Source organism: Capra hircus (genome assembly GCF_001704415.2).
Source record: "Capra hircus breed San Clemente chromosome X unlocalized genomic scaffold, ASM170441v1, whole genome shotgun sequence".
Taxonomy (NCBI): Eukaryota; Metazoa; Chordata; class Mammalia; order Artiodactyla; family Bovidae; genus Capra; species Capra hircus.
Window position 1 is genome coordinate 26,752,449 of NW_017189517.1, and position 26,371 is coordinate 26,778,819.

The following is a 26,371-nucleotide window of genomic DNA, read 5'->3' on the forward strand; positions in this document are numbered from 1 at the left end:
CTTCCCCTCCCTGAGTCTCTAATTTCCAGAGTTTAAAATAAGACATTTGGAAGGGGTTTTCTGAAGGCCCTCCTAGCTCTTACCTCCTGTGGTTCTGCATGGGAGGGTGCAGCCTGTCTGTAAGTGAAATGCTCTGAGAGACACAGTGGTGTGGCTGGGCCCCCAGAATCCCATCGGCTGCACCAAATGCCTCAGTGCAATATAGACAGAGGCCATCTCCCGGCCTCTGAGTGCCTGTCCTCAGTCAGGTTGCCTGATTCTGTCCCTGGCTCTCTTTCTTCCCAGTTCTCTGTCTCTGCGTGTCTGTGTCCTTCTCAGTGTCTCTGTCAAAACCTCTTTGAGCCTGTGCATAGACGGCTTATGCAAATCCGCAGGCTGCCCTTGATAGCCGTGTGTCTCCGTGGAACCCAGGTGTGCATCCCAGGCCAAGAGCTCTGCTATTTCTGCTTCTCAGGCTCCACGTGTCCATCCCTGGCTTGGCTAGAAACCATCCCCCTACCCTGCTGTCCCCGGTTCCCCAGGCCCAGCTGCTGTAGTATGGAGGCCTGAAACCCCAGCCTGGGACTTGCTCATTCCTGCTCAGTCCAGTGCCCCAGCCTTTGCAGGGAATGTGTTTTTGCCACCCAGGGAGGGAGTGTGTCCATATTTATGTGCAGCAGAGCATTAGATACCTACCCAGATGGTCTGGATGCTGTGAATCGGCATATTCTGTGGTGAAATATACCTACAACAGAAATTAGTTATCACACCAAAGCCATGTCTTGTGTGAATGATAATTAGGCCAGATGTCCCATCACCAAGCTGTTTAATATATTCCTCTCTATAACCAGTGCCAGTCACTAGAGAAAGCTTGTTCATGTAGTAAGTAATCCATGTTAGGAAGCCAGAAATGGACTTTTCAAACATTTGCTATGTATTAACCAGGAAAGTGAGCGTGAGCATGTATGTTTGCGTGGGTTCCTGAGCAGGTCCACGCATGTGCATTAAATCAATTAAATCTGTGATCTGTCTCCCACATCCTTCCCAGGAGACATTACAAACATTCACTTGGCAAATTACTTGAGGTGCTTGTATTAAAGTATTAATTTTTAGCATGAAATTCATGTGTCATGATGATACTTTTTATTTATTCAAGAGTAAAGTTGTGTTTTTCCTCTAAAGAAATTTATACAACTGTAATTTGTGGATTCCATAATACCTCAGTGACTTTTTGCTCATTTATTTGTAAAGGCTTTTTTTTTTTGTTTTCCAGGCAGAGGAGGGAAATGATTTTGGAAAAAAAAACAAAAAAAAAGGCAGGTTTTCAAATTCAGTGCACATTGTAGATGGATTGGATTCACTGACTCCAATTGAGTTTCATGGTATCTCTGGGCTTTAAGGATGTGGTTTTGATCCAGTGTTTCAGAAAATCCTTCTGCAAAGTTGAATCCAGGAGAATCCACAACTCTCCAGGAAGAGTAATAAATCAGCCCTCACAACCCAAGAGAATATTATTGTCAAACTGAAACTAACCAGAAAGGCATTTGGAATATATTTAAATGATATCTATTATTTGACCACTTGACCTGTGATTTAGAAAATTATGTCATTGAAAAAGTATGATGAAACAAAGCTAAAGGTCTGACAGTCCCACTTGACGATGAAAACAAAATGCTCTGTATAATTTTGCTTTCATTTCAGATAAAAATTGAGCTTCCCATTCACCTTCATCAAAAACATCATTTGCTTTTCACTTTTTATCACGTAAGTTGTGAAATTAACACAAAGGGAACAACCAAAAAGCAGGACACAGTTGAAACTCCAGGTATGTGTGTTCTTTATTGGAGAATAGTTGATTTACAATGTTGTGTTTGAGGTGTACAGCAACTTGATTCACTTGTACATATATATGCATCTATTCTTTTTTGGATTTTCTTTCCATATGGCTTAAGACAAAGTATTGAGTAGAATTGCCTGTGCTGTCCAGAAGTCCTTGTTTATAATCCTTTCTATATTTATATTTATATCTATGTCTAATCTATCTATAAGTGTGTATCTTTTAAAATTAAAAAAATTTACAGTATAATTGCTTTACAACGTTGTGTTAATTTCTGCTGTACAACAGTGTAAATCAGCTATAGGTATACATATATCCATGCATTCTTTAAATCTCTCTCTCTAGAGCTATTAGAAATGGAGTTGTCATAGGATATAACCTCTTTCATTGAGCTACAGACCACTTCCCCTTATCAAAAAGTGCATTTCTGAGTTAAAATTTCCGTGCTAAAATATGAATTACATGTTCATTTTATCATCATTTCTACTCAGCGTCATGTCCAAATGCTTGCCAGTGTGCTTAGACTACTGTAGGCAACATAAAGTAATATTGCTCTTCTCAGAGAGAAACCCATATTGTGATGCTATATTTTTGTTATTTCTTTTGTGTGGAATGGTCCAGCAAGCAGAATCTTCCAGCTCTACTCATTGAGAAGAGGGAAGTAAGCCCAGAGCCATGGGCATTTTTGAACCCAAGGGAGATTGGAATTCTAGGGAGAAGAGGATAGATTTAACAAACTTGAATAAGCATTGATAGTGAAGCCCCAGTTGTGGTCTCATTCCTCAAGGCTTTAGATAGACCAATGGGAAGCATCCTTGGGAGAATATCACAGGTCCTATGGACATGGCCCATGCCACATCCACTATGTCAGTGTCAGTATGCTTTGGGATTCAAATCCAAGTTAGCCTGTGCCAATCTTTTTCTTTCTTTCTTTTTTTTTAAAACATTTTTAGTGGAATTTAGTTGCTTTACAATGTTACATTAGTTTCTATTGTACAGCAAAGTGAATCCGCTATATGTATACATATATCCCCTCTTTGTCATCACAGAGCATTGAATAGAGATTCCTGTGCTATATAGTCTATTTTCATTAGTTAATCTATTTTATACAAGGTAGTATATATATATATGTCAACCCCAATCTTCCAATTCTTCCCACCACCCCCTCCCACCCTTGGTGTCCATTTGTTCGTTCTGTACATCTGTCTCTATTTCTGCTTTGCAAATAGATTTATCTATACCATTTTTCTATATTCCACACATATGCATTAATATGTGATATTTGTTTTTCTCTTTTGACTTAGTTCCTTCTGTATGACAGCCTCTAGGTCCATCCATGTCTCTGCAAATGGCACAGCTTTGTTCCTTTTTATGGCTGAGTAATATTCCATCGTATATATGTCTCACATCTTTATCCTTTCCTCTGTTGATGGGCATTCAGGCTGCTTCTGTGGCGTCAGCCTGGACCTATCTTAAATTTGTTCATTCACTCGGCAAATATGTCTGCATATCTATTATGTACTAGATATTGTAGTAGGTAATATGGAGAAGACAGTGGAGCATCGAACATAGATCTCATCTTCAGTGAGCACATGGTCCAGTGGGGGAAACAAGATCTATGTAGACATTTATAACACAAGATAGAAAGTAGTAGTTACCAATAAAATGGTGTTGTGTGATATCAGAGAAGAGTGAGTTATTCTCTGATATCACATAAAATTATTCAGTTCAACTGGTGGAAGGACAAGTGGCTGGGAGTCAGGGAAGGCTTCCAGGAGGTGATGGTGTTTGGGTGAGGCATTGCAGGGTGGCATAGAGTTTGATAATGCAGTCAAGGAATAGCCAGTATAGAGACAGAGTATTGAGGGGTCTGGACAGGGAACCCCAAATAGTTCCATGCACTGAAGCACAGGAAACTGGGGAGGGAAGCATAGGATGGCAGATTGAAAAGGAAGAGTCAGATGGTGGAAGGCCCTGAATACCAGGTTGTGGGTTTGATTTTGTTCTGTTACCGATAGGAAATACTGGAGGGTTATTAACACCAGTAGGAGCTGTTTTGCAGGAAATCCAATCAGGCAGCAATATAATGGGTGAGGTGAGGTGGAGCAGGAAGAAGGAAGGAAGGAAACACCAGTTAGGGGGCTATTTCAAGAGTTCAGGAGAGGAAGGGGACCACAGTGGGGCTGTAATGGCGGGTGGGTGGGGGGGCAGGTGGTGAGGGTGGAGAAAAAGACAATTGCAGAGGAATATAGTGGGCCTGGCAAGTGATGGGCCTCTAGAGAGATGATTCAAAGTTAGCACTGAAGTTTCAAAACTGGAAAGCAGATATTGCCGAGTAGCAGAGTTATGCCTAGGGATGGTGGGTTTTGACTGATGTTGAGTTTGCAATGTTAGTGACACAGCTGAGTGATGCCCAGCAGGCAGCAGTACTGAATATTAGGAGAGTCCCTTTGTGGATAGTGTGGTCATGTTCTAGATCCTCATAGAAATTGCTGTTCATTTAAGGTAGTGACCTTGCAGGTTGAGAAGAAATCTAGCAGAATAATGAGACAGTGAGGTACATGACAGTGTACCTCCTGAGGAAACAAACAACTGTTGCCTTATCCAGATCCTGGACAGAAGTGGGCAAGATGCTCAGTAGAGCATGAGGTGGTTATTTTCTTGCTACTCATCAGTTTTTAAAATATATATATTGAAGTTTTTTTGAAGTATTATTGATTTATAATGTTTCAGATGTACAGCAAAGTGACTCAGTTATGCATACATATGTATATATACACACATAGCCGTTCTTTTTCAGATTCTTTTCCATTGTAGGTTATTACAGGGTATTGGACATAGTTCCCTGTGCTGTATACAGCAGGTGCTAGTTTTTAAAATTTATTTTATATAGAGTAGTGTATATCTGTTAATCCCGAACTTCTCCCCAGCACTCATTACTTTTAACTGTCCATCCTTTAAGTGGTTTCACACTTTTGATGTGGATGGTGTGTGCTTGACCTTGCACCTTTATAGCTTCCAAGCATTCTAGATGAGTTTTGACTAAGAGACACACTTGGCCATGCTCTGATTGATTTGCAGTGCAAAAATATTGCCCACGCAATTCCATAGAGACAGAAAGTAGATCAGTGGCTGTCCACGACTTGAAGAAGAGGAAATAGAATGTGACTTCTGAGGGGTATGGAGTTCCTTTTGGGGGTGATAAAAAAAGTTCTGGAATGAGGTAGTGGCAGTAGATGTAGCTTTGTGAATATACCAAGAACCATTGAATGGTATACTTTAAATAGATTAATTGTAAGGCATCTGAATTATATGTCAATAAAAATTTATGTAAGGAAAAAATAACCCTGAAAAACAAGAAATATCTTTTCCTTTTCCTGCTTTCTGGACTGGAAACCTTTTGTCATTTGTCTGATTTTCAGTTTAACTACTTTGACAGAGTCCTTTTGAATGGTTCTTCTGCTCATGTTACTTTCCTTTGCTTTTTCTAAAAGAAAAGCCCTGGGTAAAGCATTTCTGAAGCTGTACTAGTGAAGATGCCCTGCAGGCATGTTTTGGCGTCTGAGAAAGCCATTCAGTCTATTTGGAGAATGCAACATATCAGTCTCTTTAAGAATTAAAGCTTTGCCAAATTAGACACGTTCTAACCAGATTTGTGTTGACTTCTGTGTTCACACTGTAAACACCCGCACACATGCGTGCGCGTGCGCACACACACACCCCCACACACTCACACAAAGAACTTTAAAGCATCAGAAAGCAGTGGCTTTCAAAAGTACTCTCGAGCCAACACCCTCCCTCATATGCCAGAACTCAGTTCAGAGCAATCCTTTTTACAGCTAAGTTATAAACACTTGAAGTCCAGAGTAATCTCTATAATGGAAATACTGACACTGCTTGACTTGAGCAACACAGATGGCTCTGGATTTTTTAGCTTAGAACATGATGAGTTTTCTAATAAGAAGCCAAGAGGCTCTTTGGAGTAGAACTGTTAAGAAATGTAGAGACTGGGGAGGAAAATCTCTCAGTGATTCCACTTGTAAGTGCTGTGCTGTGGCTGTATTCTCTTGCTACCTCTCTTCCTTCTGTAATCAGGAAAACTGCCCAACCAAATACTGCTGTGTATAAATATAGAACGTAACCCTGACTTGTGACCTTCATTTTCCATAGTCCTTTACTTACCCTAGGGTTGCTGGAAGAAATTTTGCAACATGGTGATTGCTGTCTGATTATAGTCTCAGATATGAGACTGTAAGGGTGAACATGAGACATCTGAATCTTTTAAAAAATAAGTCTACCAAAATGCTCCCCTAGTATGTCAAGATAATGAAATGGATGCACTTTAAAAGCTTTCAAGTGTTCTGGTATATCAGCTCACTTTGGTCTTTCAATCACTGTTCTATAGAAGATCTGGGTGTTATTGTTCCCATTGTTATAGTCAAGGAGGTAGCGTGAATAACCTGTTAGTGGCCAGGCTAGGATTAGGAAGCCATCCAAACTAATCCCCCCCCCCACCCAGTGCTTGGATGCCTAACACCTGGACTCTCACATACAAACCCCTGGCAGCATCACCAGCCCTACCCTGCTCCCCAGTGACCAGACATTTGTGTAGCTAATTGCATCTGTGATTTCATTTCTCATGGCTGATTATTGTCTTGGCAGTTGGCTTTGCCTGGGTACCTTTACTGAAGGATGGTAGAATCATCACATTGGAGCAGCAGCTGCCAGTTTCCGCCAATCTTCCCCCAGGCTACATGAGTCTGAATGATGCAGAATCCAGAAGGGTAGGAAAATCTCTGTATTTGTTGAAGAAATCATGAAATGTTATTTTTGCCTTCTTTTAAAAAATGTTATTGAAGTATAGTTGATTTAGTGTCATGTTCATTTCTGCTGTACAGCAAAGTGATTCAGTTTTCCATATATGATGAAATGTTTAAAAAATAGAATACTGTTGGTGTATTGCATGGTTTAGTGTGGTTGATAGCTACTCAGAGTGTGGTTTGAGGGCTGATGCTGGTCCACAACAAAGAGAAGTATGGAAAATGAGTGTTGGGAAGTTTCTATCATAGTTTGACAAAGTAACCTCATGTCAGTTGATTCCAGTTACTTAAAATGGGACTCTGATTTTGTGCATGATAAAAAAATTGCTTCATATAGTCATTTTTATTGTCATTAGGAAAAGTATCCGCCTGCAAAGGATGGGAACTTCAAAGTGATTTAGGATACATTTATTCTAAAGGCAGGTTATTTTCTCCAATAGTTCCCTATGTCTGCAACTAGCACATTTGTTTCTGAGAAAAATGTTGAAATACATATATTGCTCATCTGTCTATTACTGTGGTACAAAAACTCACATGTATGTTTTCTGTTCCCAGCAATCAAATGTGGATATTAAGTGGGTAGATGGTGCAAAGCCTTTGCTGAAGATCAAAAGCCACTTGGAGTCTACCATTTACACTCAAGTAAGTTGCATCCCATGAATTTGTAAAAAAAATTTTTTTTTTGCCACACCATGTGGCATTTGGGACCTTAGTTCCCCAGCCAGGGATCAAACCCATGCCTCCTACTTTGGAAGTGAGGAGTCTTAACCACTGGACCATGAGGGAAGTCCCTGAATTTTGTCAATTTTAATACTTGAGTTTTTTTCTTGGTTAAAATAGATTATATTCATTTCTACAGCCTTAGAGAAGTTGTGGCCTGAAACACTTTCTCATTAGTAATAACACCATTCTTAATAATGGCTCAAATTTTTAAATTCTTCTCAAATGACCAAATCCTTTTATTCCCATTGACTGATTAGACTCTTCCAAAACTCTGAAAAAAATGTGGAGGCTATTATCACCATTTTTAAACCAACATATATTTTTTGAGCTGTTTTAGATTTACAGAAAAATTATGAGGATAGTGCAGCTACCTCCCATATGCCTTATACCAAGTTTCCTCTAGTGTTAACATTTAACATGAGTGTGACACCCTTGTTACAACTCTTGAAGCAGTATTGAGATATAATCATTAGCTGAAGTCTGGCCTTTATTCAGATTTCCTTAGTTTTTACCTGTTAGCACCCCTTTTCAGTTTCAGGATTCTATCCAGGATAACATGTTACTTTCAGTTGTCACATTCCCTTAGGCTCTTGGCTGTGACAAGTTCCGAGTGTTTCGTTGTTTTGGGTGACCTTGTCAGTTTTCAGGACTACTGGTACTTTGCGGATGCCCCTCTGTTGGAATTAGTCTGATGTTTTGCTTATGGTTAGACTGGAGCTGAACACAGAAGCTGGCAGTCAGTGGATCAGGGTTAGCTACTACAGTTTGCTCTTAGACTCAGCATCCTTGAAATTAGAATCAAGTATCTGTGAGACACCTCAAGCACCGTTTGAAAAATCATGGATGGAGAAGGTGAAGTCCACACTCCTTGGTGCAGCACTCTCAGGTTTCCTTGGCCATTCCATCCTTTTGTAGGAAAAGAAACAGGGGCTCAGTCAGGTTAAAAGATGTATCCAAGGTCCCACAGATAATAATTAGAGGAAGCAGGTAAAAATCCAATTTCTATTTTTTTTCTCTTTAATCCCTTTGTTAAAATGGGAGGATACTTTCTTTACATTGTTGTGATAATTTCTGCTGTACCACAACGTGAATCAGCTATGCATGCCTTCTCAGTTGCTTCAGTCGTGTCCGACTCTATGACCCTATGGGCTGTAACCCACCAGGCTCCTCTGTCCATGGGATTCTCCAGGCAAGAATACTGGAATCGGTTGCCATCCCCTCCTCCAGGGGATCTTCCCAACCCAGGGATTGAGCCCAAGTCTCTCGCGTCTTCTGCATTGTAGGTGGATTCTTTAGCAGTGGCGCCACTTGGGAAGCCTGAATCAGCTATATGTATACATATATCCTCTCCCTCTTGGACCTCCTTCCGCGCCTCCCCCACGACCCCAACGCTCATCCCTCTAGGTCATCACAGAGCACAGAGCTGAGGTCCCTGTGCTATATGGCAGCTTCCCACTAGCTAGCTATATTTTTTTTTTTTTAGCTAGCTATTTTACACATGATTGTGTATATATGTCAATTCTACTTGCTCAATTCATCTGGAATTTCTTGATTCTGGTTCCTGAGACAGTCTGTGCTATCCACAGATTCAGTGTCTGTAGATTTCACATAGGACAGTTGGACGCTGGCCACCACAGGGTCAGGTGACTCCCTTTTCTTCACCTGTCAGTTCAGACCTCTCTTCCTGCTTGTTCCATTAAAATATAGAAGCGGCCCAACTTCAGAGATGACATTACTGAAAAAAGGAAACAAATGTTGGACTAGTTGGGCATGAATGGTGGCCTACCCGGTGCACTGAGATGCATGCTCAATGGGCCTGGTTTGCTGTTTTGTGTGTGGGTTGAGAGGACTCTGGGACTCAAGGAGGAACATGTATGTTGGTAGCTGTAGATGCCGAGTCGGGTCATTAGAAGACCTGGGGAAACAGGTTTGCAAGATTCCGGGTGGGAGGACGGGTGGTAGAGGTGGAGAGCCTGTGTTTTGTGGGTAATGAATCAAATTTCATATGGCTGTATCCATCTGGTTTTCAGGATCTGCATGTGCACAAATTCTTCCAGCATTGCCAGCTGATTCAGTCAGGCTCGAAAGAAGTTCCTGGGGAGCTCATTAAATATTTAAAGGTAAATGAACAGCAGCTTTCTGTAAAAGGTTTGTTTTTCTTGTCTTTTGGTTGCCACATTTTTGATGTGGGAGGCCAAAAAAAAAATGAATACTTGAAAATACTTTTGGTTGCAAATCCTCAAGAGAGCACATTCTACTATGTCCTTTTCCATCAAGTGTCTGTTTAGAAGCACACAACAGAAGCATGGCATTAGGAAGAAAATGTTTTAGCCAGAATTCAACAACATACTTAAAAAAAAATCTCATGAAAATGTTTATTTCGGGTCCATAGATTGATTTTTCCAGGTCCATTCTCATCTTGCTGACAGCCCGGTAAAGGTGGAGAATGCTGTGGAGAAAAAGGCCAGGAGAAACGAAGTCACTTTTACTTGGAATACAATGTGAAATGGTTCCTGGGTCCATAGGTGAAAGAATATCAAAAGGGTCAGCTGATAAGAAGGAACCTAGTTGCTGCATGGTGCATAGAAGTCATAAGAAACGCCATATTTTATCGAAAGCATTGAGAATCCAAGACTCCGTTTATTCCCTAACATGGTGGGACAAAGCACACATCATAAGACCCATCTAACAGTAGCTTTTCTCTTGGCTGCTCCTTCAGTAGATCAGCCATGGCCAGTCTGAGGAGTTTTGATTTTAAATGAAGTCCTCTACAGGATTTCCCTTTCGACATATGTCAATAATGAATGATGTGAAATGAACAAAAATACTCATTTCTTTCAGAGAGGCAGTGTGAATGAGGTAACACGTGCATGGGTTCTGGAATCACAAACTGAGCTTGTACCCCAGCTCTGTCACTTGTTAGCTCTGTGATTGACCTTGACCAAATTACTTAACTTCTCCAAGCCTTTGTTTTTTCTTCTGTCTCATAAAGATAACAGTAATACCCACTTGTACGGTGATTGTGAGGCCTCAGTGAGACAGGGCATCTGCTGTGTAGTATTCATTCCACACTTTTTTCTTGAGTACCTCCTGTGGGCCAGGCTTCATTCTAAACATGGGGAGGATAAGTGAAGAAAACAGACAATATCCCTATTTTCAAGGAGCTTACTTTCAAGGAGACAGATGGACATTAAACACATAAATGAATAAATATATACATCTGCAGTCATGGTTCCAGGACCCTCCCTAGATACCAGAGATTCTCAAATCCCTTGCAGTCAGCTCTCCATATCTGCAGATGTGAAATATGTGGAGATGGAGGTTCAACTGTGTATCTTATGTCAGTGGGTAATAAGTACTATAAAGAAAACCAAAATATAGGGAAGGGGAATTAGGAGTGATAAGGATCTCTTTTTTAGATTGTCAACAAGGAACTCTCCAGTAAAGAGACCTAAAGGAAAGGAGGGTGCCAGCCGCGTGGAATTCTGGGCAAGGGCTGGGAACAGCAAGTGCAGAGGCCCCGAGGAGCTTACTTGGTGTGTTCCAGAAACAGGAGGAGTTCCAGTGTGGCTGGCACATGGAAGGATAAGCCTCCCTATTGGAAAAGATAGCTGGGTTACTGGTCTGGTAGGGCTTCATAAGCTATGATGAGATGAGAAGCTGTGAACAAAGGAGTGTGATGTAATGTGACTTTGGTTTTTAAAGAATCATCCTGCTTACCATACAGAAAATAGATTGTTGGAAAGGTAGAATCAGGCAGGTAGCCGATAAATGGTGGCTTTTATTCTTAATTAGCATTAAAAAGTACAGTAAGTCATCTAATTTCAAGTCCCTGTCTTGGGTGATGTCGAGAATCCCGCTCTATATGTGAATGCCTTGTCTGCTCAGATCCATGGCTTTATTCTTCCACTGGGGAAGCTTTGTAAAATTTTAACAAAATTAAATTTCCTGTATTGATATTCTTAGAATGGTGGGGGAAGAAAGGTATTCATATTTGTGTTTTTAAGGGTGTGGAATTTCTGTTATTTCTGTGACCTATGCTCGCCCTCTAGTGGCAGTGAGTGAAATGCCATGTGATTATAGAAAGCGCCAAACTCCTGTATGGAATGTTAGTGCTAAAAGGGATCTTTAGGGATTTTTTTTTTTTACAGATGAGGACACTGAGGCCTGAGGACAGAGATTTGCCAGTGGTTTTTCAGCTGGTTAGTAGGAGATCAGAGCCGAGCATGTCTTTTGATGGCTCTTTTGACTCCTAGCCCCGTGTGCTTTTTATCAAACCTTGCAATCTGTCCTTGTAAATGACATTATTTAATCATTTCATCTAACCATCTACATGCTGAGCTTATTATGTGTTCAGTATTTTCCTAGATGCTGTGTGGCTTGCAAATAAGAATAACTTGGGCTATTTTCCATAGGGATCTTATGACCAGTCGAGAGGGGCCCACTTAAGTCAAATGACAATATAAGTCAGTAGTACAAATGATCGTCCAAAGCAATATGTAATTAAATGTCAAATGCATGATACAGGATATATATGCTGAGAGTTCACAAAACTGTGGAACCACTGAGACTAGAGGGTTCCATCTTTATCCCTTTGATTCCTTCGTTTATTCATTTATTCAGTCATCCCCCAAATAATTACTGAGTACCTACCATGGGGCCAGATATTGTACTGGATGCTGGGAATATAACTGGAATAATTCAGACAACATAGCTACTCATTTGGGGTAGAGGGATTATAAAGAAGTCCCATTAGATAGAGATGAGTACTGTGAAGAAAATAGAACAGGTTAAATCTTAACATTCAGAAAACTAAGATCATGGCATCTGGTTCCATCACTTCATGGCAAATAGATGGGGAAACAGTGGAAACAGTGGCTGACTTTATTTTGGGGGGCTCTAAAATCACTGCAGATGGTGATTGCAGCCATGAAATTAAAAGATGCTTACTCCTTGGAAGGAAATTATGACCAACCTAGACAGCTTATTAAAAAGCAGAGACATTACTTTATTAACAAAGGTCCATCTAGTCAAGGCTATGGTTTTTCCAGTAGCCATGTATGGATGTGAGAGTTGGACTATAAAGAAAGCTGAGTGCAGAAGAATTGATGCTTTTGAACTGTGGAGTTGGAGAAGACTCTTGAGAGTCCCTTGGACTGCAAGGAGATCCAACCAGTCCATCCTATGGGAAATGAGTCCTGGGTGTTCATTGGAGGGACTGATGGTGAAGCTGAAACTCTAATACTTTGGCCACCTGATGCAAAGAGCTGACTCATTTGAAAAGACCCTGATGTTGGGAAAGATTGAAGGCAGGAGGAGAAGGGGACGACAGAGGATGAGATAGTTAGATGGCATCACTGACTCAATGGACATGGGTTTGGGTGGACTCCAGGAGTTGGTGATAGACAGGGAGGCCTGGCGTGCTGTGGTTCATGGGGTCGCAAAGAGTCGGATGTGACTGAGTGACTGAACTGAGTGGGCTCTAATGTGATCAGGAGTGCAGTCAAGATCGAGTTGTCAGGGAAGACCTGTCTGAGGAGTTGATGACATTTCAAGCTGAAAAGAACTGATGAGGGGAAGACAGCCATAGATGATAAAACTGTGTAAAAGGATGACAGACTATTGCAGCAGGTGTAAATACCTTGCAATGGGATGTGTGAAAGACGGGAAAAAAAAGCAAAGACAGCATAGCTAGAGCACACTGAGCAGCGAGGAGCAGGGGCTGGCCCCAGATGAGTGGAGGATGGGGACCCTTCATAGCTTTTTGTTCGTGGCAATTGGTTTTGTTTGTAATAGAGGGAAATGGCATTGTCAAACGTGCCTTTCAAATAGAACCCTCTGGCTGCTGGGTAGAGAGTAAATTCTCTGTGTAGAGAGACAGTACTGGTGCAGGGAGACCACTTCTGCAAGGAGTGCCCTTCTCTCTTTTTTCTACCTGATGTGATCCTACTTAACCTTGAACCTTAGAGCCTCCGTCCTCTGAAGTGTGTGACATTCCCTCCTCACTTGCACACACAATTGCTTCCTCTTCTGTGCGTTTACTGTGTACTGTTTACTGTTTGTGTCACAGCCATTCACTTCCATGTGTTTTCCTTCCATCGTCTGTGAACTGCTTGATGATAGGAACCCCGTCCATTTGATGTGCTTGGCAATCAGAAGTTCATTCAGTATGAAAAGTGAAAAAAGTGAAAGCCGCTCACTCGTGTCCAACTCTTTGCAACCCTGTGGACTATACAGTCCATGGAATTCTCCAGGCCAGAATACTGGAGTGGGTAGAAGTTCCCTTCTCCAGTGCAATCTTCCCAAACCAGGTCTCCTGCATTGTAGGCGATTCTTTACCAGCTGGGCCACAAGGGAAGCCCATTTGGTATACCTTTATTCAGTATACCTTTATTGAATGAGTGCATGAATAGCTTCACCGAAGTGGGGGGTGAACTTGACTGGGAAGGGTGCTAAGACTTTGCTAAAAAAATATGAACAAAGGCACAAAGGTAGGCATGCATTTGACAATTTCAAGGAGCAGAGCAGTCAAGACGCCAGTTTGGCCTCATGAAGAAGGGTGAATGTTAAGGCTAAAAATGTAAGTTGGGTTTTAAGTAACTTAGACTTAATAGCCTGGGTCAGGTTTTCTCCAACTTGGCACTATTGGCATTTGAGGCAGGATGGGTCTTTGTGGTAAAGGACTGTCCTATGCATTGGAGGGTGCTTAGAAGCACTTCACGACCTCCTCAGTCGTGACAACTGAAAATGTCTCTGGACATTGCTGGATGGCCTGGAGGGATGGGGTGGTGAAGGGTCTCTGGTTGAGAACCACTGCCCTAGCTAATGGAGAGGCATCAATAAATTTTTTGATGGTGGCAGAAAGTGGCCTGATGTAACCACTACTTGAGGAGGATTGAGTTTTGGAAATGAGAGTTAAATATACTGAGGTTGAGGAGAAATTGTACATAGCCCTACTATTAATGGAAAATTACTGGGCTATTTTGGTTATAGGTTATAATCCTGAAAACAGGGTGATGGCTGTATGGGTAGAAGAGAGAGGGCAAAACATTTGGAAAAACCTGAAGGAAAGACTAGAGGTTCCTGAGCTCAGTTTCTTGCATTAGGTATCTGATTGAAGAGAAGCTGCCCGGAAATCTAAGAGGTCACTGTTGAGATGAGAGAGGCCTGAAAAGGGAGGGTGAGCATAAGGATGGAAACATGGGGCACTCTGAAAGATGAATATTGTGTTCCTTAGGATACAGACTTGTCTGACCATCTCTGTCTTTCCCAAGCCCTAAATATTGAACTGGTGGAGAAGGTGCTCAGTGAAGTGGTTTTTGGTTGGCCAATTGACTGAGTGAGTAAATGAATGGGTGAATGAAGGAAGGAGGGAAGGAAGAAGAAAGACATTTTAGTTACTGGGTTGGCCAGGAGTTTGTTCAGGTTTCTCCATAAGCTGTATAGAAAAACCCGAACGAGCTCTTTGGCCAACCCAATATTTTGCTGCTTGTATCATTTCTCTGTATACACGGATATATTTCTTCTTTCTGATGTTAATGTGTCAATCAGTAGAGGCAGGGTGTTAGCACTTCGAAGAAATGTACTGTGAGGATGTTAGAATGCAGAACTGCCTCAGTTTGTGGATGGAGCCAGTGTAAAGCCAACCATACATAGAAATACACTCTATTGAATCCTGTTCTCACTGCAAAGTGATGGCCCACTTTCCCCTGTAAAACATACGAATGCTGGGGGCTGGTAGGCCAGTACCTCCAAACATGCCTGCTCCCCAGCCCAGTTGTTGGTTTACCAAGAGTCAGTCACCTTTATTCTAAAACCTGTTGATCCCAGTTATACTTGTTATCTTTAAGAGAGTATTTAATATTAAAGGAACTAACAAAATCTGAGTGCCAAAGTAGAGATGTGTATAATTGACAAAGTCCCCTATCCCTGGAAGCATGTGTTTGAAGTGAGCTTATATTCTAGTGAATGTATTTATCATTACTTAATTTTTGGTTGTTTCACCTTTGCAAGTTATATCATACTTTGATTTTCATAACTAATAATGACTTATTTTAGTGTTTGCATGCCATGGAGATCCAAGTCATGATACAGTTTCTACCTGTAATTCTTATGCAACTCTTCCAAGTTCTCACAAACATGACCCATGAAGATGACGTTCCTTTCAACTGCACCATGTGAGTTTCTGTGTTACAATATGAAGAATCAACTTTTGTTTCCTTTTGCATTTCTTCATTTATCTTCCAAATGAGAACCCCAAAGGCAGAAGCCTAATATAACTTTTCTCTATAGTTTCTTCTCAGACTGAGGGACTCACATCCCCAGGGATAGATGGTACCAGAAACCACAGGATAAGTTTACTGTGTTTTCCTCAACCAGCGGCTCTAAAACTGCTGCATGTTAGAGCAACCTGGGAAGCTTTTTAAAATCTGTTCCCAGACCATACATCATACCAGTTAAACCTGAATCTCTGAGAGCGGAACTCAGCATTGGTTGTTTTTTCTTCTAAAGTTTCCACAACGATGCCCTAATGCGATGGAGTTTGAGAATCACGCCCTTCACCAGTATTGTCCAACAGAACTTTCTTCAGTTATGGAAATGTTCTGTACCTGTACTGCCCAATATGGTAGCCATTAGTCATATTTAGCTGTTGAACTCTTGAAATGTGGCTGGTGTAACTGAGGATCGGAATTTTTCATAGTAGTTAATTTGTTTGCATCACCACTTGTGACTAGCAGCTCTCACATTGGACAGAGTGGCCCTAGGCCATTAGTTTTTACTCACAAGAATAAGAGTGTTCTTTTTATAGGAAAACAAACAAGGATATATTGTAGAGTAGGATGCAAAATGCACTTAATTTTTGAAAATAAAACGGGTTTAAAAAAATTATAAGCTCACTGCTGGGTGTTTCTGGCTTTGCTGCTTCTGCTGTTGCCACAGCGTCTCTGGAGCCTCAGGGTTCAGGCTCCACACACCCACATACTCTTTGCTCTTCTCTGCTATTGGGGGTAGTCTGCTTGCTAATTTAAGAAGCATTATTCTAGTCCAGTGGTTCTCAAAAAACGTGATTCCCAGACCAGCAGCAACAATACACCTGGAAGCGTATTAAAAATGCTAATCATGGAACTTCACCCCAGACCTAAAAAATCAGAAACTCGGGGAGAGGGGTGAGCGCTCTGCCCTCCAGGTGTTTCTGATGCATGCTAAACTTGCAGAACCACTGCAGGCTTCATAACTTTAAAACTTTCTATGAATCTTAGATTTGCTTCCAATTTTAGTTCATCTCATTATACCTGCTCTGTCTTGCCCTTCCCTTCCCCCCATCTGTTGACATGTTTAACACTTTTTCCTATTCTTTTCCTTTGATTTTTACTAGAGGGGATTTCAATATTTACCTTACTAAAGGCTTTTTACTATATGGTAGCTGTGAACATACTTCAAATGCGATTTAGAAAGGAGATGAAAAGAAATATCTTGGTTGCCAAAATAAAACATCCTCCTTTGGAACCAAGAAATGTATTTTACAAAGCCCTGAACATGTTACATGCTGAAATCTTTGTTGGATCCAAACTAAGATGCCATTTAATACTTTCATTATTTAGACAGTATTAGGTATTTTTAAGCTAGATATGCTGGTTTTATCTAACAATCAAACTATAGTGTTTCTTTGTGGTCTGACGTGCTGACTTTTGTGAATGTTGTTTCAGGGTTCTCTTACATATCGTATCAAAGTGCCATGAAGAAGGCTTGGATAATTATTTAAGATCCTTCATTAAGGTTTGTGGAGGAAGCTTTCTTTCTCAGCATTTTGTCTTATGAGAGAATTTGGTCTTACGGTTCATTCTCTTTGATTGTAGTATAGCTTCCGACCTGAAAAACCCAGTGCTCCTCAGGCCCAGCTGATACATGAAACTCTTGCGACTACAATGATAGCGATACTGAAACAGTCTGCAGACTTTTTAGCAATAAACAAATTGCTCAAGGTAAGGACACAGAGACATGCTTGCTTGAGGCCCTCCCATTACAGGTCTAGTCTGTCATCATTTCCTCAAGTGACTCCCTCTTTGCCCAGCACTTTGCCTATGTATGCATCCTTTCCCCCCAAGTTCTCCATAAAAATCCTTCATTCCCTTTGCCCTCCCCACCTACCCCTTGCTCTCAGTCAAATGCATAATAGAATTTTGGAGGGTATAGATCTGGGCGAGAATGCTGTATTCATCACACAATAGTTCTGTGACCTGGGGCCTGTTAGTTAGCAGTTCTGAGCATCCACTTTCTCATTTCTGAAATACAAGTAAAGCATCTAACATGTTGTTTCTGGTACATAGTAGGCACTCACTCAAATGGTGGCTCTTCTTATTGTCATAATTTTTACTATTCCTATTAGTAATGGTGTTAGTCACTCAGTCATGTCCAACTCTTTGCAACCCCATGGACTGTAGCCCTCCAGGCTGCTCTGTCCATGGGATTCTCCAGGCCAGAAAACTGCAGTGGGTTGCGATTTCCTTCCCCAGGGGATCTTCCCAACCCAGGGATCAAACCTGAGTCTCCTGCATTGCAGGCAGATTCTTTACCATTTGAGCCACCAGGTATCTGCTTGAGACTTCCCTGTACCCTTCAAATTCTACTTACACAAACACCTCTGCTACTTGGGCTGCCCCAGTGTTATACGAAGGGCAGGGTTGGGTCCCCCACTGGGTGCAGGCTATAATATGATTCATTGTCCATAGAGAGTTTAAAAGCAGTAATAAAGTAAACTAAAAGTTGGTTTGTTCTTATCACCACATGTAGGCAAATCAAAACAGTGTCAGTGATAAAATACCCCTCTCCACCAAATATCCTTTGTGCATCACCAGCCAGCCCTGAGGCATACTATTACCTTTTTGCCAGCACAATTTGAAGATATTCTATGGGACTTGGATAGTCAGTAGCGATCACTTTAAAACGTTATTAAAGTTCAGAGATAAAATCCATAGTGATTTGTCAGCCTTTTATAAGCCTCAGGGATTTGGGTAACAATTAAAGATTGATTTGTATTTATTTATTTATTTTAGTACTCATGGTTTTTCTTTGAAATTATTGCAAAGTCTATGGCCACATACTTGCTGGAAGAGAATAAAATTAAGGTAAGTAGGCTGAAGAATAATATTTAACATAGACAAAGAAGGCTAATCTTATTCATGGGTAGCTGTGATGTGCAAATCCTCTTTTATATTTTAAGGACTCTCAGTCTGTAGCTTTTTTCAGTTTTTCTTTAAGGAAAGAAAAAAAAGGTGTTCATCTGTTTTCAACTTCAGAGGCTCACCACATAGATTCATCCTGTGAGATATTTGCCATATTAAGTACATTATCTTTGAAGCTTTCCCTTTGTCTTGTGGCTTTAAAATGTCAATTGTCCAAAATATTCATTAGGAAGGAGAACACATACCAAATCAGAAAGAACTATTCTCTTAGAAAGATTGAAGGCACGTACAAAATTAAAAACATTTTATGTAAAAAAGACAAAAACCAAAATCTCGTTTTATGTAATGCGTGTGTTCCTGGAATATGCTGTACATATACCTTTAGTTGTATTTTCAAACTCCTTCAGAAGTACAAAGAAATTTTAGCTATAGGCATTGAAAGCTAAGACCTTGTGAAGTAAAAAATAATCACTTTATATTTACATTTTGATCAATATTTCCACAGAACAGGTTTACTGAAATTAAGATGCATGGATACATGTATACTTTGTGTGTCAGGAGAAAGACGGAATGAAAAACGGATGTGTCCGTATCTCAGGAGCACGATTCCAAAGTTGGGTCAGAATGACCTACTCTTGTTCATGATTTCAGTCAGTTATAGTATTACAGGTCCAGATAGGTGCTGTAATGATCTAAAGTATATATTTAACTAGCCATGTCTTTTTTAATTTGGGAGAAAAAGTATACTCCAGTTAAAAACACATTTATATACAGTATGTGTTTGAAAATAAAACACTGATTTGGACCTTTCACAACTCTTTTTTTTTTCTTTGCCGATTTAAATGAAGCTTCCAAGAGGCCAGAGGTTTTCTGAGGCATATCATCATGTCTTACATTCACTGCTTCTTGCAGTAATTCCCCATGTGACTATTCGCTATGCAGAGATTCCGGATGAGTCCAGAAATGTCAATTATAGTTTGGCTAGCTTCTTGAAGGTGAGTTAAAGGCATCCAGAACATGGTAAGGAATTATTCTTCACCAGTATGGTCTTTAAAGCTAAAGGAAAGCAATTACCCACTTTCTAGAGACTCGGCTGGGCTGCTGGAGGAACTACTGATTGAATTAATCATCAGTTCAGTTAAATAGCCATGTTTGATTCCCCACCCCCAATGGCTAATTGATTAAATCAGCGGTCCCACACAGGAGCCTTAGCCAGGAGGAACATCTTGCTGCTTTTGCATGCTGTTTTTCAAATATATTCATTTGAATGCCTTTCAGTTCAGTTTAGTCACTCAGTCGTGTCTGACTCTTTGTGACCCCATGAACCGCAGCACGCCAGGCCTCCCTGTCCGTCACCAACTCCTGGAGTCCACCCAAACCCATGTCCATTGTGTCAGTGATGCCATCCAACTACCTCATCCTCTGTCGTCTCCTTCTCCTCCTGCCCTCAATCTGTCCCAGCATCAGGGTCTTTTCCAGTGAGTCAGCTCTCTGCATGAGATGGCCAAAATATTGGAGTTTCAGCTTCAGCATCAGTCCCTCCAATGAACACCCAGACTGATCTCCTTTAGGATGGACTGGTTGAATCTCCTTGCAGACCAAGGGACTCTCAAGAGTCTTCTCCAACACCACAGTTCAAAAGCATCAGTTTTTTGGCACTCAGCTTTCTTTATAGTCCAACTCTCACATCCATACATGACTACAGGAAAAACCATAGCCTTGACTAGACGGACCTTTGTTGGCAAAGTAATGTCTCTGCTTTTTAATATGCTATCTAGGTTGGTCATAACTTTCCTTCCAAGGAGTAAGCATCTTTTAATTTCATGGCTGCAAGCACCATCTACAGGGATTTTGGAGCCCAGAAAAATAAAGTCAGCCACTGTTTCCACTGTTTCCCCATCTATTTGCCATGAAGTGATGAGACTGGATGCCATGATCTTAGTTTTCAGAATGTTGAGCTTTAAGCCAACTTTTTCACTCTCTTCTTTCACTTTCACCAAGAGGCTCTTTAGTTCTTCTTCACTTTCTGCCATAAGGGTGGTGTCATCTGCATATCTGAGGCTATTGATATTTCTCCCAGCAATCTTGATTCCAGCCTGTGCTACTTCCAGCCCAGCATTTCTCATGAGGTACTCTGCATATAAGTTAAATAAGCAGAGTGACAATATACAGCCTTGATGTACTCTTTCTATTTGGAACCAGTCTGTTGTTCCATGTCCAGTTCTAGCTGTTGCCTCCTGACCTGTATACAGGTTTCTAAAGAGGCAGGTCAGGTGGTCTGGGATTCCCATCTCTTTCAGAATTTTCCACAGTTTATTGTGATCCACACAGTCAAAGGCTTTGGCATAGTCAATAAAGCAGAAATAGGTGTTTTTCTGGAACTCTCTTGCTTTTTTGATGATCCAGCGGATGTCTGGTTCCTCTGCCTTTTCTAAAACCAGCTTGAACATCTGGAAGTTCACAGTTCACGTATTGCTGAAGCCTGGCTTGGAGAATTTTGAGCATTACTTTACTAGCATGTGAGATGAGTGCAATTGTGCAGTAGTTTGAGCATTCTTTGACATTGCCTTTCTTTGGGATTAGAATGAAAACTGAGCTTTTCCAGTCCTGTGGCCACTGCTGAGTTTTCCAAATTTGCTGGCATATTGAGTGCAGCACTTTCACAGCATCATCTTTCAGGATTTGAAATAGCTCAACTGAAATTCCATCACCTCCACTAGCTTTGTTTATAGTGATGCTTCCTAAGGCCCACTTGACTTGACATTCCAGGATGTCTGTCTCTAGGTGAGTGATCACACCATCATGATTATCTGGGTCGTGAAGATCTTTTTTGTACAGTTCTTCTGTGTATTCTTGCCACCTCTTTGCTTCTGCTAGGTCCATACCATTTCTGTCCCCGATTGAGCCCATCTTTGCATGAAATGTTCCCTTGGTACCTCTAATTTTCTTGAAGAGATCTCTAGTCTTTCCCATTCTGTTGTTTTCCTCTATTTCTTTGCATTGATCACTGAGGAACACTTTCTTATCTCTCCTTGCTATTCTTTGGAACTCTGCATTCAAATAAGTATATCTTTCTTTTTCTCCTTTGCTTTTTGCTTCTCTTCTCTTCACAGCTATTTGTAAGCCCTCCTCAGACAGCCATTTTGCTTTTTTGCATTTCTTTTTCCTGGGGATGGTCTTGATTCCTGTCTGCTGTACAGTGTCACAAACTTCCGTCCATAGTTCATCAGGCATTCTGTCTATAAAATCTAGTCCTTTAAATCTATTTCTCACTTCCACTGTATAGTCATAAGGGGTTTGATTTAGGTCATGCCTGAATGGTCTAGTGGTTTTCCCCACTTTCTTTAATTTAAGTCTGAATTTGGCAATAAGGAGTTCATGATCTGAGCCACAGTCCACTCCCAGTCTTGTTTTTGCTGACTGTATAGAGCTTCTCCATCTTTGGCTGAAAAGGATATAATCAATCTGATTTCAGTGTTAACCATCTGGTGATGTCCATGTGTAGAGTCTTCTCTTGTGTTGTTGGAAAAGGGTGTTTGCTATGAACTTTAGGTGGGGCATTTACCTTCTAGGTTACCATGGTCTGTACCACTCCTTAATAGAACCCCTGACCCTCTATACATTTAAATCATTTCTCTGACACTGTTGGCCTTTGAATTTGTAACTCTTGAACTAAAAGCACATTCTACATGTTGCTAATATAAGCACCGTCTACTTGTTGCTAATACATGTAAATGAAAATTGCTAATTTAGGTCAGTAAGATTATTTTGAGACATACCACAAACTGTTACACTTACAAAAGATAGAACATTTCTCACTGCTCTGTTTTGTCATTCTCTGTATGTAAGGAGCAATGCTGGAATACAGTTGTTCTAGAAAGTGGGCAATAGCAATATTTGATTTATTGCAGAGAAGGAACCTAGATTTGTAATGCACTTAGTTCTTACTTCTTTCCACTCCCCATCTTCTCAGAGCCCTTCATCATGTCTCAGCCTTATTTTAAGAACCTTGCAGTCAATAATCTAGCCAAGCAATTTTAAAATCTAATATACCCTTTTTTTTAAATTAAACATTCACACTAGGTTTCAGATCTCCAGAGTGTGATTTTCTAATGTAAGACCTCTCTGCCAGAACTAAAATAAAGTTTTAACACTATTACATGAGCCCTTTTGTGTATTAAAAACCAACCTCATATCTTTTTAAAGTAAAGGTGAGACTATCTGAAATATAAGATCTCAGTTTCTTTTATGGAGTTAAAACTTGAAATTTGCTATGTTAGGGAGTAGAACATAGTTGATTTAATAGCAGTATTGACCTCATTACAAGTCAACAAACATTTGTCTGTCTCCTATGTGAGCATCCAAAGATGAGAGAGGCTGTCTCTGTAATTATATTCCAATACATATACATGATAAAGTGTGATGACTATTATACTGAAAATATAAACAACAAAATACAATAGGAGAACAAGAAAGGGAGGGATTATGACCAGGTCGTATGAACAGAGACTAGAAGAAGAGTTCCCCAAGACAGGGATGAGAGTGTTGTAGGTAGAGGATTCATGAGCAGAGATGAGATATGCATGTTCAAGAATCATTTTGGCATGAGCAGGAAAGTCATTGTGTAGAGTTTAGGTTGTCTGGAGACAGAGGTGGAAAGGCCATCTGATGCCAAATGATGAAAGGCCTTGAATGTCAGGCTAAGGAATCTAGATTTTGAGCTGAATACCATGGAGCTATCTTCCAAAGCCTTTGAAAGAAGTGAGGAAAAAGCCAGAGTCAAGACAACCAGTTTGAAGACTAGTCCTTCCCCCTTGTCTGCCTGGCAGTCCATTCATCTTTTAGGCTCAGCTCTTCCCTAACCTTCTCACAAAGGGCTGATCACCTCTGCTGTTGTTTACCCATCCTTTCCATACTTCTGTAACTTTTTATTGTGCAGTGTTTTCATGATTTATTTGTCTTTACCATTGGACAAGACTAAAGACCGTGGGTTATTTATTTGCCTTTGTATTTCTCTAGAATGTCTCAAACCCAGTAGATCATCAAAATGATCTTGGATGAGTGGTAAATATAAGCCCACCTCATTAATCCAGGTGAGAGTTGATGAGGCAGGGAACGTTGAAAGGAGAGGTGACAAGATGCAAACAGCTGGTTTATCAAATATTGAGTTCCTTCTATTTCCCAGGAATGTTCTGGGTACCATGGGGAACATAAACAACATATTATCCTCTTTAGGTGAGAACAGCAAAATAATAAGTAAAATACAAGCTACTATAAAGTGTTTCAAGGACCCTGTAGATTAATGAACATGGGCTTCATCGAAGATGGACTTAATCATTGAAGAATGGGCAGGGTTCTGTAGAAGTAGTGATAGAATTGCTAACTAGACCTGGTATGAGCAGTGACTCGGAAGTGGGAATGCACAGTGCATCTTGAGGGGGTAATAAATAGATAAAATGGGAAAAAGGAAGTTTGGGACAAGATTGTGGTTTACCTTGAATGCCAAGCTGAGGAGTTTGAAATTATATTAGAGGCAACAGGGAACTATTGAAAACTTTTGGGAAGACAGTTGACATGATTAGGGCTAGGACTTACAGATTAATCTGGAAGCAGTTAGATGGAAAGATTAGTGGCAGGAAGACAGGTTAGGAGGATAACTGCAGTTGTACAGTTGCAAGGTAATGAAAGCCTTAACTAGGAGAGTGACAGCAGGAAAATATGAATAACTAATATGGCTATCACACAAGAAGTTTTTATAGGCCAAGACTTCACAGAACCCAAAGGAAAACTTCCCTTTTGGCCTGAAATGTACGCATAGGCAAGCCCCCCTTTCAATAGCTGACTGACCACCCTATAGTTCACTTTGAGCTTTGAAAATGAACCAAAATGAGGCAGTATAGCTAAATAGGAACAGGAACGTCGCTCAGTCGTGTCCAGCTCTTTGCGGCCCCATGGACTGTAGCCTACCAGGCTCCTCTGTCCATGGGATTTTCCAGGCAAAAGCACTGGAGTGGATTGCCATTTCCTTCTCCAGCGGATCTTCCTGACCCAGGGATCAAACCCAGGTCTCCCGCATTGTAGACAGACGCTTTACCGTCTAAGCCACCAGGGAAGTCCATAGCTAAATAGATTGCATATATATATGTAAATATGTGCATATATGTATTTGAATGTGTGTATATATATATATTTCAAATATTTATCATATATATAAGAAAATATATATCTTATTTTCAAAATAAGATGTTATATATATACATCTTATTTTGAAAACAACACAGTTGAGTCCAATGATAAGTCATTTGCTCTTTATCTCTTTAAGGTCGTGTAAATCTTTGAAAGTTTTTCTGTTATCTGTAAAAGTGAGAATATCATCCCCTTAATGTGGAAAAAATTTTAAATGTGTTGAATTTTAAAAACTTGACAGACTTAGAATTAGGTAACTAACTGTTCATTTTGATTTGGTTTCTATAGCGCTGTCTGACCCTAATGGATAGAGGATTTGTTTTCAATTTGATAAATGACTATATATCTGGATTCAGCCCCAAAGATCCTAAGGTAAGTTACAAGGGCATAACTATAGTGGGTGTCAAACATTAGAGTGTGAGACCAAGGGTGATATGTATTCTCCTCTGGAGGGTTTGGAGCTGCTGTTTTCTTATAGGTACTTTGAGTGTAGTTGTACCTCAAAGCAGAGAGTAATGGATAGGGTTTTGAGGGTCCCATATAGTCATAGTCATGGCTAAGATTCATTACAGTGACACAGTAAAGTTGCTCAGCTGGATTAATAAGGAGGAAAGACATTAAGTGGAGTCCTTGGCAATCTACGTGCATGCTTCCTGAGCACCCTCCCTCCTGTTAATGGGCATGCAGAGCACATCCTATCTCCAGCAGTGAAAACTGAGCCACATTATGTGCAATATTTCTCTTTAGGGAAGCCTGTTTGAGACTCAGAACTTAGGATTTTTATTGGGGCTAGTTATGTGTTGGAGGGTGGTCATAATTCCAGAGTCCTGGAAAGGAAAGACAGGGAAGCAGATATTCACCATAAATCACATTGTTTGGATGGTGCTGAACAGGCTGGCACAGAAGGCACAACCTTACCTTGTAAGGAATGTTGGTATCAAGATAAAATTTCCCACACCATAAAAAAGAAAATCACATGCCCTATCTTTGATGAACATGCAAAAATCCTCAACAAAATATTACCAAATTGAATACAATAATACATTAAAAGTATGACACAACACGGTCAAGTTGGATTTATTTCAGGGATACAATGATGGTTCATCATCCACAAATCAACGTGATTTATCACATTAATAAAATGAAGGATGAAAATAATACAATCATCTTAAATAGATATAATACGCGTGTTCCTGGAATATGCTGTATTCCTTTAGTTGTATTTTCAAACTCCTTCAGAAGTACAAAGAAATTTAGATGCTTAAAACACTTTTGACAAAATTTGACATCCATTTATAAGAGACTCCCTCAACAGTGGGTCTAGAGGGAACATACCTCAACATAATAAAGTCCATATATGATAAACCCATAGCTAGCATCATACTCAACAGTGAAAAACTGAGCTCTTTCCCTCTAAGATCAGGAATAAGACAAGCATGCCCACTCTTACCACTTTTATTCAACACAGTATTAGAAGTGCTAGCCACTGAAATTAGTCAAGAAAAAGAATGAGAGGGCATTCAAATTGGAAAGGAGGAAGTAAAACTGTCACTAGTTGCAGATGATGTGATAATATATATTGAAAACCCTAAAGACTACACCAAAACTCTGTTCAAACTAATAAATGAATTCAATAATGTTGT

The 26,371-nt window shown here is 40.4% G+C and overlaps 1 protein-coding gene across 5 annotated transcripts in view; it reads left to right on the top strand.

Annotated features, from left to right (window-relative positions):
* Window positions 1-26,371, top strand: part of DOCK11 (dedicator of cytokinesis 11) — a 212,984-nt gene that overhangs the window by 102,573 nt on the left and 84,040 nt on the right. For all 5 annotated transcript variants that reach the window (XR_001917616.1, XM_018044192.1, XM_018044191.1 and 2 more), the window contains exons 20-29: window positions 1,681-1,804; window positions 6,479-6,600; window positions 7,192-7,278; window positions 9,390-9,479; window positions 15,418-15,536; window positions 17,067-17,136; window positions 17,217-17,342; window positions 18,414-18,485; window positions 19,391-19,537; window positions 25,017-25,100. Coding sequence is in view for 4 of the 5 variants with exons in the window: in XM_018044192.1 (XP_017899681.1) it covers window positions 1,681-1,804; window positions 6,479-6,600; window positions 7,192-7,278; window positions 9,390-9,479; window positions 15,418-15,536; window positions 17,067-17,136; window positions 17,217-17,342; window positions 18,414-18,485; window positions 19,391-19,537; window positions 25,017-25,100 (1,041 nt within the window). In the remaining variant the exon portion in view is untranslated. The remainder of the gene's footprint in view (window positions 1-1,680; window positions 1,805-6,478; window positions 6,601-7,191; window positions 7,279-9,389; window positions 9,480-15,417; window positions 15,537-17,066; window positions 17,137-17,216; window positions 17,343-18,413; window positions 18,486-19,390; window positions 19,538-25,016; window positions 25,101-26,371) is intronic.